At 39.1% G+C, this 12,416-nt stretch overlaps 1 protein-coding gene across 9 annotated transcripts in view; it reads right to left on the bottom strand.

Annotated features, from left to right (window-relative positions):
* Nucleotides 1–1,479: 1,479 nt before the first annotated feature.
* Nucleotides 1,480–12,416, bottom strand: part of sfmbt2 (Scm like with four mbt domains 2) — a 61,052-nt gene continuing 50,115 nt past the window's right edge. For all 9 annotated transcript variants that reach the window (XM_026146679.2, XM_080291240.1, XM_026146678.2 and 6 more), the window contains 6 exons: nucleotides 12,286–12,395; nucleotides 9,970–10,145; nucleotides 9,643–9,812; nucleotides 4,066–4,350; nucleotides 3,638–3,760; nucleotides 1,480–2,383 (listed from right to left, as the gene is read on the bottom strand). In XM_026146679.2, coding sequence (XP_026002464.1) covers nucleotides 2,243–2,383; nucleotides 3,638–3,760; nucleotides 4,066–4,350; nucleotides 9,643–9,812; nucleotides 9,970–10,145; nucleotides 12,286–12,395 — 1,005 coding nt within the window. In that variant the 3' untranslated portion in view covers nucleotides 1,480–2,242. The remainder of the gene's footprint in view (nucleotides 2,384–3,637; nucleotides 3,761–4,065; nucleotides 4,351–9,642; nucleotides 9,813–9,969; nucleotides 10,146–12,285; nucleotides 12,396–12,416) is intronic.

Below are 12,416 nucleotides of genomic sequence, written 5' to 3'. Positions count from 1 at the left end.
CACTCAGTGTGTAAAACAACTGGTTGTTCATCATTGTTTGTGGGTGTGTGATAAAAATATTTATTGTGTCATGTTGCACCAGGCTTTAAAAATAGCCCTGAATATAAAAATGCCATGACAACCGTTTCACCTGAGATCATGAAACACAGCTATAAACAAAACTATGTATATGATGTAGTTGTACCACACATCAGTATAATATGAGACGAGGAGTCCAGGATGTGTGATTCCAGAAAAAGCAGAGGGAGGAGATGTATTTCATTTCTACTCTGCATCCATTAAACTGACTTTCTTCTCACTGGCTGCCCCTCATAATGCTACAGGTTAGAGGAGTCAGGGATTGAACCACTGACCTTTCAGTTGGTAGACTGCTCCGCAACAAGTGCCCCACACATGAATGTGCCACCCGAGTTTCTTGCTCCCAGGGGTTATATGAATATATGCTCACTGCACTATTTTAAACTTTGGCTTTCTATTTTTTTATTGTAACAGTTTATATACTAACCCTTCCAGTGAGCTGCAGTTCTCTGGGTAAAAATGCCTTGTTGATGTCAGACTGCAAATAACCACTTTTTTACAACCAAAGTATGCAGAAGAGTATCTCTAAATGCACAACACAATGAACGTTGCAGCAGAAGACACACCAAGTGCTGCTCAGCCTAAAATGTTCACACACACTCACAAAAACAAGACCATCCAATAGCGACTTCTGATTTCTGCTGCTACATTCAGGCAGGTTCAGAATTTGACTGTCTATTTGTTTATTACCACAGTGTACTCGTGCACCATGTCACAAAGCTCAAATCATCTTAAACTGTTCTCCTGAACATGACAGTGAGTCCACTGTACTCTAATGCAGCGGTACCCAACCCCCGGGCCACGGACCGGTATCGGTCCGCGAGTCGTTTGGTACTGGGCCACGAGAGCTGACGCTCAGGTGTGAAATTTATGGATTTAAGGGTTTTTATCGTTTTTTAGACGTATTTTTTTTAATCGTTTTTATCGTTAACTTTGTTTCCCTGGGTCTTTTCCCGTGTGTTATGAATAAATCTTCTTTTTTTAGGTACCGGCACTGGTTTTATTTTGCTGTATTTATCCGCGACACCTTAAAGGCCGGTCCAGGAAAATATTGTCGGACATAAACCGGTCCGTGGCGCAAAAAAGCTTTGAGACCTCTGCTCTAATGGCCTCCACAGTCATCAGATCTCGAATAGAGCTCCTTAGGGATTTGGTGGGTCAGGAGAGTCCCATCATGGATGTGCAGCAGCTGGGTGATGCTATCATATCAACATGGACCAAAATCTCTGAGGAAAATTTCCAGCACCTCTGTGAATTTGTTCCATAAAAAATACAATTAAGTTCTAAAAGCAAAAGTGGAGTGAAATACATTTATACCAGGTGAATATGCCATGCTGTCAGGAACCTTCAGTTTATGTTTATTAGTGTTTGAACTGAAAAGCGAAGCACAAGAAAAACAGATAAAAATCAATAGAAATTTATTTTCTTACTTATCAAAAATATCTGCAACAGAATTGCATAGATGGACACAAAATAGCTTCCATGATTGATTCATGTGACTGTAACAATGAGAAGAGAGTAAGACTATTCCAGTGTGTTCTTCTCTCAAACACATGGGATGCTTATTTGAACTGAATAAATTCATACCATAGTTTCCCGTTTTCAATAAAGATTAGCTAATACGTACATTGTGATATACATCTCCAATTTTTTTCCTTAAAAATCCAAATGGATAATCACTCCTTATAAATAAGGGTAACAATAAATATTCCAAATATATTAATTCTTGGTTTGTTAAATACTTTCCGATTATATTTTCTGAACCGATTATGCCACACAGAAAAAAAGGGAAAACTCTTCATGATTATAATTTTTAAAGCTTAATTGCTATGATGCTCCTCTATGACAAATCAAATGGAAATGAAAAGTAAGAGAAAAAAAAACAAGTCCTCAGCTTCTTCACAGATCAGTAGAGCACACAGATCAGCTCAGTGTGTTCGGTTCTGCCGGAGTCGACAGTAAGGAAGTTTTTTTGTTTTTCGAGGGTACTGCATATCATTTTCACACAGATAGTATCCCAGAAATTAATCCTTCAGCTTCTCATCTGGAAACATCCTCCTGCTGTCCCTCGGTGTGTGCTTATCCAAAGTAACCGACTGCCAAAATAATTTGGAAATCCACGTAATCCAACATTTCCAGGCTTGCTCCTGTCGCTGCTCCTCCATCAGTTGGCGTACTGTTTGTAGAAGGCAACTTTGACACGCTCGATCTGGTGACACAGCTTGATGGCAGGCCCGAGCTTCAAGTCCATACACTCCTGGACTGTGGGCAGAGTCAGCAGCAGCAGGGCCTGACCATCGATGTCCTGCACACAAGTTAAACAGAAATATTCAGGGTTTGAAGCTTTCAGCTTAAACTCCTGTAATGTACTTCACCTCAAAAAAAGCTGCTTGCAGAGGGCGTTTTTATACAAAATTAGAGCTTCAGTTTAGTTTCAAACAGTCTAAGGATGAGTTTTTTTTATTTTTAGTGTATTTATATAAAGTATTTGTCAGATTCTAAGTTGAAAAGTTCAAAACAAAGCTCTAATAAAATATGATAATGAAAGCACTCGACACATTTAATAACATTGCCATTCTAATCTCAACACACTGAGCAAAGCCTTCATTGGCTGGTTTTCTTGACAAATGTGACCAAATCACCAGACTAAACAAAACTCATTCTGTTTGTAAGTACACAATCTCATTTCACTTTAGACTATTTAGGCTAGGTTTTATTTCCATTTGAGTTAACTAAAACATGTTTAAATTACTATAATAACCTTACAAAAAGTCTCTAAGTAACAAAACAAGAAATGTTACTAATGGTTTTTTAAAAGGCTTAAATCTTGATTTCACACATTTTTGTATTATTAATTCTCTTTTTATTCTTTATTTTCTAAACCAATTAAAATGTGCAGTAATATGAAGTAAACAATTTTTTTTTTCCAAAAAAGCAGAAAATAATCGACCGCTCGAAGAAGATGTCATTTGTAGCTGGATAAATATCTGCCTGAGAAAAGCTGGTACCCACTGCACCTCACAGAAACAAATAAGGGGTTAAAAATATAATATCCACACATGTTATTTATCACGTCTGTGTTCAGTGTAATATGTGAGAGTCTCTGCTGGCTTTTACTGTCTTGGTTACACTGAGGTGTTTCTCTGTGTGTGTTTATCTACTCTGTGTGTAAAGACAGCCCCTCCCCTCCTTCTACACACACAGTCCAAGGAGAGACACACAAGCTGAAGTCAGTCGAGTTAATCACTCTAAAATAAACTAATAAAAAAAACCACATTGTTGCCACCTAAACCAATCAGTGAGGCAAACACTGTATCTAACCAAACACTGGGCCATCAAGAAAAATATATTAAAACAATTTATAGAAGAGTTTGTACACAGACAGTTGAAAACAGGGGCTCTGTCTAAAAATATCTATGATTTCTCTAATGCTACATTTTTGCTCAACCCCTGAAATTTAGTTACTTTATTCTGCACCTTCAGCCCCTATTTATCAAACAAGCAACACTTTTATTGACTTGTATACCTAACAGTAATTGTGTTTTTGTTTTTTGTTTACCTGCTCCTGGAAAATGCCAGCCAGAGATGCGCAGTCGGTAGAGTTAATGAACTGGACGACTTCATCTACGCTCCACTCCAGAGGGTTTCTGTCCAAAACCAGCTGACCGTCCTCCTCCTCCACCTGAAGTTGCACATAAAAGGCACACTGTGAATTAGAGGGTAGCACACACTGCTCTGGGTTCTGTTAATCACTCAACTATTTCAGTGTGGATAGGATAAATCATGATGCAAAATCCTGATGTGATAAATCCCCCCATCGTTGATTTTTTCTGGTGTAGAAGCTCGTGATGGAGCTGTTTTACTCTCCTCTCGACACTATTACTTTTACATATAATTAAGTGTACCAAAAATATGATGCATTAATATCAGTAAACTTGCTTGTCATAAAGAGTATGGGGAACCTGTTTTGTAGCCTCTCTGCTTTACCTGCATGTCTTGTCCTTTGGCGGGCTGGTACTTGCTGTTCTGGTTGTACGCAGACAGCGAGCGAGTTGACCTCCTGCGACCTGCGGGAGCCTCCGGGCTGAGTGCCGGGCCGAGTGCCGGGTTTCCCGCGCTGACGGCTCTGCGCAGCGCCGTGGCCCGGCGAGGACGGCTGCTGGTCACCTCCACCGATGAGGTGTCTGTGTGGTCCTCGCGAGGTTCCGAGCTGGTGCCCTCGCTGCCCGACTGCAACGCCCTCTCTTCGTCCTCCTCTCCCTCATCACTGTCCTGGAGAGGGGAGAAAGAAGGGAGTTAGAGAGGCGCTCAGTTGTTCACAGTTGTCCCAGAAATCATGCATATCATGCAGAAATGTTTGTCTCAATGTTTATTCACCAAGTTTAGCAATTTATTCAATTTACCAGTCAAATGAGAGTTGTGGAATAATTAAAAGCAAAAGAATTGTAAAAAAGCTGTGGATAAACAGTAAATACAGAAATTTTTAATTTGAACATCAGCACAAAAGCTGCTTACAAAAGCCGAACTTGAATGTTTATGCCTCCTAAATGTTCTCACAGCATTTTGTTGGGATCATTTTGGTAAAATGTTGTTAGAAAAGGCTGAAACGCACTGGTGTAACAGTAGAGGAAACATTTGAGCTGGACTGAAATCTGAAGTTTCTTTTAATGACATTAGCCAAAAGTTTCTTGTTTACACAGACAAAGCAGAGGCTTTTATGTTAACCAGAAGCTGCTACGTCAATTTAAATGTAGACAGAAATATCTATTAAATATTACGACTGTAGCTGACTGAGATAAAAACAGCTTTTCATGCAAAAAATTAGTTAATAGTATAAATGATTTGATAGATCTGCTAATCTGGTGACATGTAATTGGTTACATGTCAGTCTGCAGTGATATAACACAGAGAAAAGAAGCCACTCCTCACAGATGCCAGAGCACAGAAACGATCATTAACATGAGCGGGTTATCTATTCAATCACTTTGTGTTTCTCTTTAGGACTGAAACAATCTTCCAACCAGTCCGGCCAGTAAAACTCCACAATGTTGCTGAACCACCTCACGCATAAACTATACTTTCAGCCTAACGATTCCCTCCCTCCCAGCAACCGCCATCCTTGTTGAGGCCACATGAATGTGTGTTTTTTTTTAATGTAATGAGGAAGGTAACTTGGTAAATTTAGGGTTTGGGTTATCAGAATCAGAATCAGAATACTTTATTGATCCCTGGGGGAAATTATTTATTGGGTTATCATGCTTTCCTATAGACACAAGTACATAAAACAGGTAAGACTAGATTAACCTCAGCCAGCCACTGCAATAAAATGTTGCCACGTGAATTCTTTATTATTAGTAAACCAGAAATTTTGAATATTATGCAGGTATATTTACACTACTTTTATGTTGTTTGTTGACAAGCAATGCAGTGTTCCAAACTTCTGGTATAAACACTTGGAGTATTGTAGGAGTGCTGGAGGATACGATTTTGGGGTTAAAAAGCTAAAAATTTGACTTTTTACTTCATAACTTGTGAGCAATGAAGCTCATTCTTTTTTTTTTGTTGTTTCAGTTTTTTCAGGGTTATGCTTGTTGCCTGGTAATACACTGGTAATATTTTCTGAGGTTAGGTGCTCCAAATCCTGTTTGGGCCACATTTGAACCTAAGTAATTACCACAGTAGGTTTCATGTAATGTTAGTTGGATATGTTGAATTTATTGACTTTATTGCTAGAATACTCCCACTTATTCTGGATTATCTGTCCATCTGGGCTTTCTCTGATTTAAAGCAGACCTTAACTCCCTGCTAAACTGGCTTGTTGAGTTTCACTGTGGACTTTGAGTGATTTTAAGGAGGAATCTGCAACATTTAAAAAGTCTTCTTGTAATAAAGAGTGCTGAGGTCAATTGATTATAATACAGTCACATAGAAGATGCTACCTGCTCATTCACTGGTGTTAAAAACATATTCCTGTGGTTTAAAAGTGACACAGACAGCAATCTGGGAGACGTATTTATGATGCAAGAAATGGAAACTTCTCCTGCTGTTAGCTGAAGAACAGAAGAAACAGATTTCATTTTAGTTGCCGGTTCAAAGGCACAGTGGGGTACGCTTGCCACAAAATTTTATTGTGCGAACACCACAGCTACACTAATGCAGCTTTTTATTATCCAACATGCCAGGTTGTACTGCCCTCCTGCTAACAACTCAGCAACACTGCCCAAGTGCAGAGGACCAAAATTTAAGAATGCGATAATTTCCTGTAATCACTGTTAGTACAGAAGTCTGTTGTTACGTGTCTTGAAATGTATTTATGTTGTTGCACAAGTCTAATATTTTTCCAGACGAATCTATCTTTCAGCCTGACTTTCAGGTCAGTATTTATTTTATATTTAATTTTGTATCGTCATCAGAACTGTTAATGTTAAATCTGTTGTTTTTGGTCATCTTTAACAGTCATAATAATTTATTTATTATAATCTTATCAACTATTCTCCCCTTATTTAACCGGAAGATGAATGGTCAGATTTTGTCTTTTTATCCCTGTCATATAGCGGTCTGCAGCATATTCACACGTAGTATATGAATATAAATTAAGACACAAACTAAAATCTCTCAGGGCCTTCTTTTAACTTTTATGTTGCTTTTTTACTTTCTATTCTACAGTATGTGTTAATATTTTAAGTGATCACTTTTAAAAATCTATTTATCTAAAATCTATTTATTCGTAATACCACCTCTTTATTCACCTGTAAATAACTCAACCTGCACAAAAAGGTGTAACACAAACAAAATGTGACTAAAAGTTTTCTGAAATGTTTGTTTTTGTTTTTTTTAACCACAGCAGCAGTGACAAGGACATCTCACCCTCATGAATTTTTATTATTATGTTATCCCCACTCTGCTTCATGTTTTCTAGCCACAGAGTGACAGTTTGTTTTTCATAAACAGAGCGGGAGCGCAAGAAGAGAGACAAATGCACACTGAAATTAACAGATCCTTTTAAAATAATTACAGTTTATTCAAATCCTGACTTGCTTTCTATGGTGTGAAAGGTTCTGCGTGTCTTCTATTGTTTCATTCATCCAGACTGCACAGTGGGCGTATTAAAAGGTGGATTAAGTGCTTATATACACTTTTAATAAAAGTAGATTTTCCCATTTCTCTAAATATCAGCTGGACTGGCCTCTAATATGAGTGATAAACACTGATCATTTAATCATAAAACAAATATGGTGAGAAATGTGTCTTAAATCCTTTGTGACAAATGACAAAAGACATAATGAATAATAAAACTGTCTTTTGTTGACAGGACACAGGAATTTCTATTAATTCAGGACTCAAAGGCTGTCAGAATGCTGCTCCATTGCCGCCTGATCGATGCAAATCCAAAGGTTGTCTCTCTCTCTGCTGAGGCGCTGCATGCTTAGCATTGTTCTAGGCTGTGGCCTCCAGATAATCATATTTACATTTAAATGGCAACAGACATTACGTGAGGAGGAGGTATGGCACTCAAGGGATCCAGAATAGAAATCCATGCGAGTTTTCAGAAATGCTAAAGATCCTTGCCCCGAAAGAGCCCATTAAAACCCGAAACAGGAAGCATGTAAGCAAATACTCTTTCAGCTGTGTTGATGCTTACCCATAGCAGAGGTGCAGGAACCTTTCAGCTGTGCTGTGGACATTATATTTTACCTTTCCACTCATGATTGTAGTAAAAAAGTCATGCCAGTTTATACTCTTCCTGTACCGATAACATAAGATTACTATGGCATTTGTACAGTGGTCTGGATTAAGCACTTAATGAAGCCGTAACGCTCTGAAACTGTGAGCGTGTAGCATTGTGTTATACTTAATAACTTAGATTTGTGTAACGCCTTTCAAGAAACCCAAGGACGCTTTACAAAAGAGTATAAATAAACAAAAAAAGGCTAGAGGTCAAAGGCTTTGCTTAATACACGAGTTCTGAGAAGTTTCTTGAAGGACTCCAGTGACGGGAAGTTACGCCCTGGCCTACATGCAAAATGTTGTGAAGCTCATATAGGTGTCCACATAACCTCTGAAATTAAAGTTATGGCACTCTCTTTATTATAAGTGGCTTCAAAATAAGTGCTGTTCGTAGTGAATGTATATTTGTCAGACCTCCTTTCTTTGTTTACTCTAAATCTGTTTAACCAGGACAAAAAATGACCTAAATCAGCCATTTGATTCTGCTGTGACAAATGTAACGATGGTATTGTCTCACTTCATCATGCAAAAGCCATGAGGAGTAATATTCAATAGAAATGTCTCAGACAATTGTGAAAAGCTTTTAAAAACAGAAAAGTAGTTTTGCAAATTACTGATGTTATTGATAAATATATCACACAATATTGAGCATATCAGTCATCACATGTTTATTTAGTCCAATGTGATTGGCTGACCAGTATTTGTGCTCAACCCAACATTCAGGCTGAACGTAAAGCTGCTCTGGTGTCTCTGCTGGACGTGGTTGTTGATTGTTGTTGGATCAGGAGGACGTTGCTGGACAACGCCACCAGAAGGTCCTGGAGTGATTTCCTCATCTCTGCTTGCCTCGTCTTCTTCTTTGAGGAACAGCTGCGTGAGTTTTCTTACAGATTTTGTGATGACCAAACCCAAGATGAAACCCAGAGCGAGGACGGGCATGATGAGAGTCTGTTTAAGTCAGAGTTCTGCGAATCTTCATTTAATCCAGCAGGCACGAGTCTTGTTGAAACTGATGATGTTAGCAGTCTCAGGTGGAATGTTTCTTTTTGTGCTGGTTTGCTTTCATTGCTATGGTGACTCAAAAGCTCCTTGTTGCCACGGCGCCATGTTGTAGTACAACCAAAGCCTTTCTAGAAGCAAATCTCACCACTTTGCAGCCATCTTGAAAAAATTCAAGATGGCTTGAACCAAACCAAAACAAAAACCTGTAGCTCCTCTTATGGCCACTTGAGGCAGTCTAGCTAGACTCCCATACTTTGCACAGTTTCATATAAAAATATTCCAGGAGGAGCCTAGACATCATGGTTCAGAGGTCCACTATAAAATGCACTGAATGCAACGCCTGTGTAGGCTGTTAAAACTAGAGAATGAACTCATGCCTGCTTTCACTGAAAACTGACCTTATCCCTGTGTTAATATGCTAAAGCTAACTGAGGCCTTAACCTGTGAGGTAGTCATATAATACGCTTTAAAACTCACACAAATGCAGACTTGATGCCTGAAGACGGTACTTCTGTGGCATCTGCATATTAAATGAACAACTATAATGTGATTGACTGCAACCTTTCTGTGCCAGATGTGTGGCTATTTTTAGCTACAATAAATAACTCAGTGCCCAGCAGTGGATATATCTGCATAAGGCACCTGCATGAGAAGCTCCTCTTTTACCCCGCATTTTCTATATTCACATGTGATTTTGTTTATAATTTATACACTGTGCACTTTGTTGTGAGTGTACCTGCTGCTTGTCACATGAGCAGGAGTGCACAGGACACTTGTTATGAGAGACAAAATAAAGGACTGAGGAAGAAGTGAAGAAGTGAGGTGTTTTCTAACCTGCGGGGAGCCAGCGGGAGTGTAGTCCACAGCAGAGGAGCGTCTTTTCTTCTGCACAAAGATAGCTTTCCTCTTCTTCCTGCGGCGCGTCGGCTTGGCCAGCTCTCCCTCTGCTGTCTCCTCTCCTGCAGTGGGCTTGGATAGCTTCCTCTTCTTCCCATAGTAATAGGCTGTGGACGCAGAGCAGATGTTGAAAACAATGCACCCAAAACAAAACTTAGCCACTCATCCAGGGCAATTATACACTCTGCAGCATCACAAGCTTTGATTTGGGTCTCCTTCATAGCTGTGGTGCAGGAAGTGATGCGTATAATTACAGAGACTCACTGTATTTGGTTTTTGTTTGGACGGAGCAGTTCTCTGGGCACTTGTCAGTAACGAGGATGGGGCTGAAGAGGTTCGGGCAGCACTGTAGTTTCACACACACTTTACGGCAGAAATCTGGGATCTGGTCTGCTAGGCGGACAATCCGTATGGTGGAACGATATGTTTTTCCTTTATATCTGTGTGTGGGAGGAAGGAAAGGGAAGACAGAGGGACATTGTCAGTGAAGAATTACTTTTACTTATGAGGACAATGGCTAATTAAACCATCTGTGATCCATCAAAGCACTCATAGGTGAATGATGATTGCTTGCACAGCAAGGATGTGAAAAACGGGCAGTTTTACGACAGCCCGCATGACTTCAGACTGTTCGGTTGATTAGGCCGATTCAGGAGAACGGAGTGAGATGAAGGGTCAATTTGGCAATATCCCACATAATGGCTAAGGTCGGGCAAAGAGAGCGGAGCTGCTGGCAAGAAAAAAATATAATGACCTACAAACTAATGTTGGTCTGTGCTACTTTCTTTTTTTTGGAGGTTAATAGGTTAAAATCCAATAATAAATCATTAGTGAAACAGCAGTTTAGTTTGATTTTAAACCAAAACACATCAACAAAGTCACATTTCAATTAGTTGTATCGATAAATTTCTTTATATACATTCTGTTGTGTAACATAAACGTGCTCACAGAAATCAGAAAAGGAATTTTTCATGTCATAGACTGAATGACTAATCATTTAATTTGCAACTGTTAAGGAAAATCAAAATCAAGTTAAAGCCCTAATAGAAAATAAAATAGTTAAATTAAGTCTTATACCCTTAGAAAATGCAATGCTGATATGTTAATTCTGACAGGACAGGATGACTTAAAGGTTTCTAAACATGCAGCAGAGTTTATCTGATCTCTTTGTTTAATCATTAATCATTAAATGAGACACATGCGTGTTTATCTGGTACTATAGCCCATTGTTGGCTCTGAGAGGAGGTTAGATGAGGGGAATTCCAGAGCAGTGCGTCTAACTCATAATAATTTTCATAGATACAATTTTCACTTACATGAGGCAGTCCTAATGAAAGGAGAACGCGGCTTGTGGTAGTCAAGGAGCAGAAGAAGCAAACAAAACGAAACAAAAACACACAAACAAAATACTGATTTTCTCTTTCTTCTGCTTTTAGAGGTCTCAAACTAACATAATGCACCAGCAGTCGGCAACTACGGTCAAATCAGTTAATACTAAGTCAGTCAATTCAATTTATTCAGTTACTTTTAATTATTAACTATGTTTGTCTTACTAATTTATTTTTATGGATCAGCATTAACTCTGCTCTTAGAACTTGTAGGAATGAACAGACTGCTGCCCACAAGGAACTATTCTCCACATTAACACCTTAAAATGTCTGATTTTTACTGATTATCAACTAAAAACTGAAAAATAAAAATAAAAACTATAAAAGATGCAAATCTGCAATAGCTTAAAAGCTGCAGATATTCTGCAACATTTGTGATATAAACTTTGCTTACCAATGTATTTTCTTATGTTTTAAACACTAATATAATCTATGAAATCATGCCAAGTTATTTAAAAAAGCCCTGTAATGACTATGACACGCCATGAGAGTTAATTCACACAGTGACCCTGAGATGTGCTCCATCAGGACCTCAATTTTAAGTAACAATCTGAAGAAAATTACAACCAAACAGGAACAAGATCCATTAATTAATGAGAAATATGTACTCTCTGTCAACTTGTTTTTGCTCTTGCTTAATTGAACTCAATTGTGTACTGAGCCTTCTCCACTTTGGAGTCAGAAATAAATTGTCTCTCTGGGTGGTAGATGCCCCAGAAAATTAAAAGTAAATCCTCTGGCGAGTTGTCAAAACACTTGTGCGTGAATGTGATCACTGTGCTCTGCGGGCCAGCACAGGTGACTCACTCAGACTCATGACTGCCTGATTCTTTCTCGTTTCGGACGAAAAAAATGGGGCCGTTTTCGATTAGAAAACACCGAGCACGCAGCCTGAAGCTGTGGAATAATTTGGCTCTGTGCAGCCAGCAGTGGATGAAAATGCAGACCTTACACAAATACTGCAGCAACAAAAAACAACATAAAAAATTCAAAGAGGGGCAGGGAAAATGGCCTCGCAGGAAACGAGAGGAGGGGGAGGGACACAGGGCCCTTTTAGGAAAGATAGTGATGATTTATTATGAAATTCAATGGCCCATGACCAAAACAGGAGTGGAGCAAATGAAATGAGAAAAGAACATGTTCATTGTTGTTCCCCTGCCATTTTTTGTTTTGTATTTTCCTTTCCCCTCACTTGGCTTTGAGGGTCTCCTCTTGGCAGTCCCAGCTCTGATCCTCCAGCTCCTGCAGCTCCTTCAATACTCGTCCAGGCTTGTAGGCAGCGTTGATCAGCATGCTCAGCAGCTGGAAGCAAAAACAGAACAA

Source organism: Astatotilapia calliptera, chromosome 17 (assembly GCF_964374335.1).
Source record: "Astatotilapia calliptera chromosome 17, fAstCal68.1, whole genome shotgun sequence".
Classification (NCBI taxonomy): domain Eukaryota; kingdom Metazoa; phylum Chordata; class Actinopteri; order Cichliformes; family Cichlidae; genus Astatotilapia; species Astatotilapia calliptera.
The sequence above is the reverse complement of the archived record's forward strand: the minus strand, read 5'-3'. Positions and strand labels throughout refer to the sequence as shown.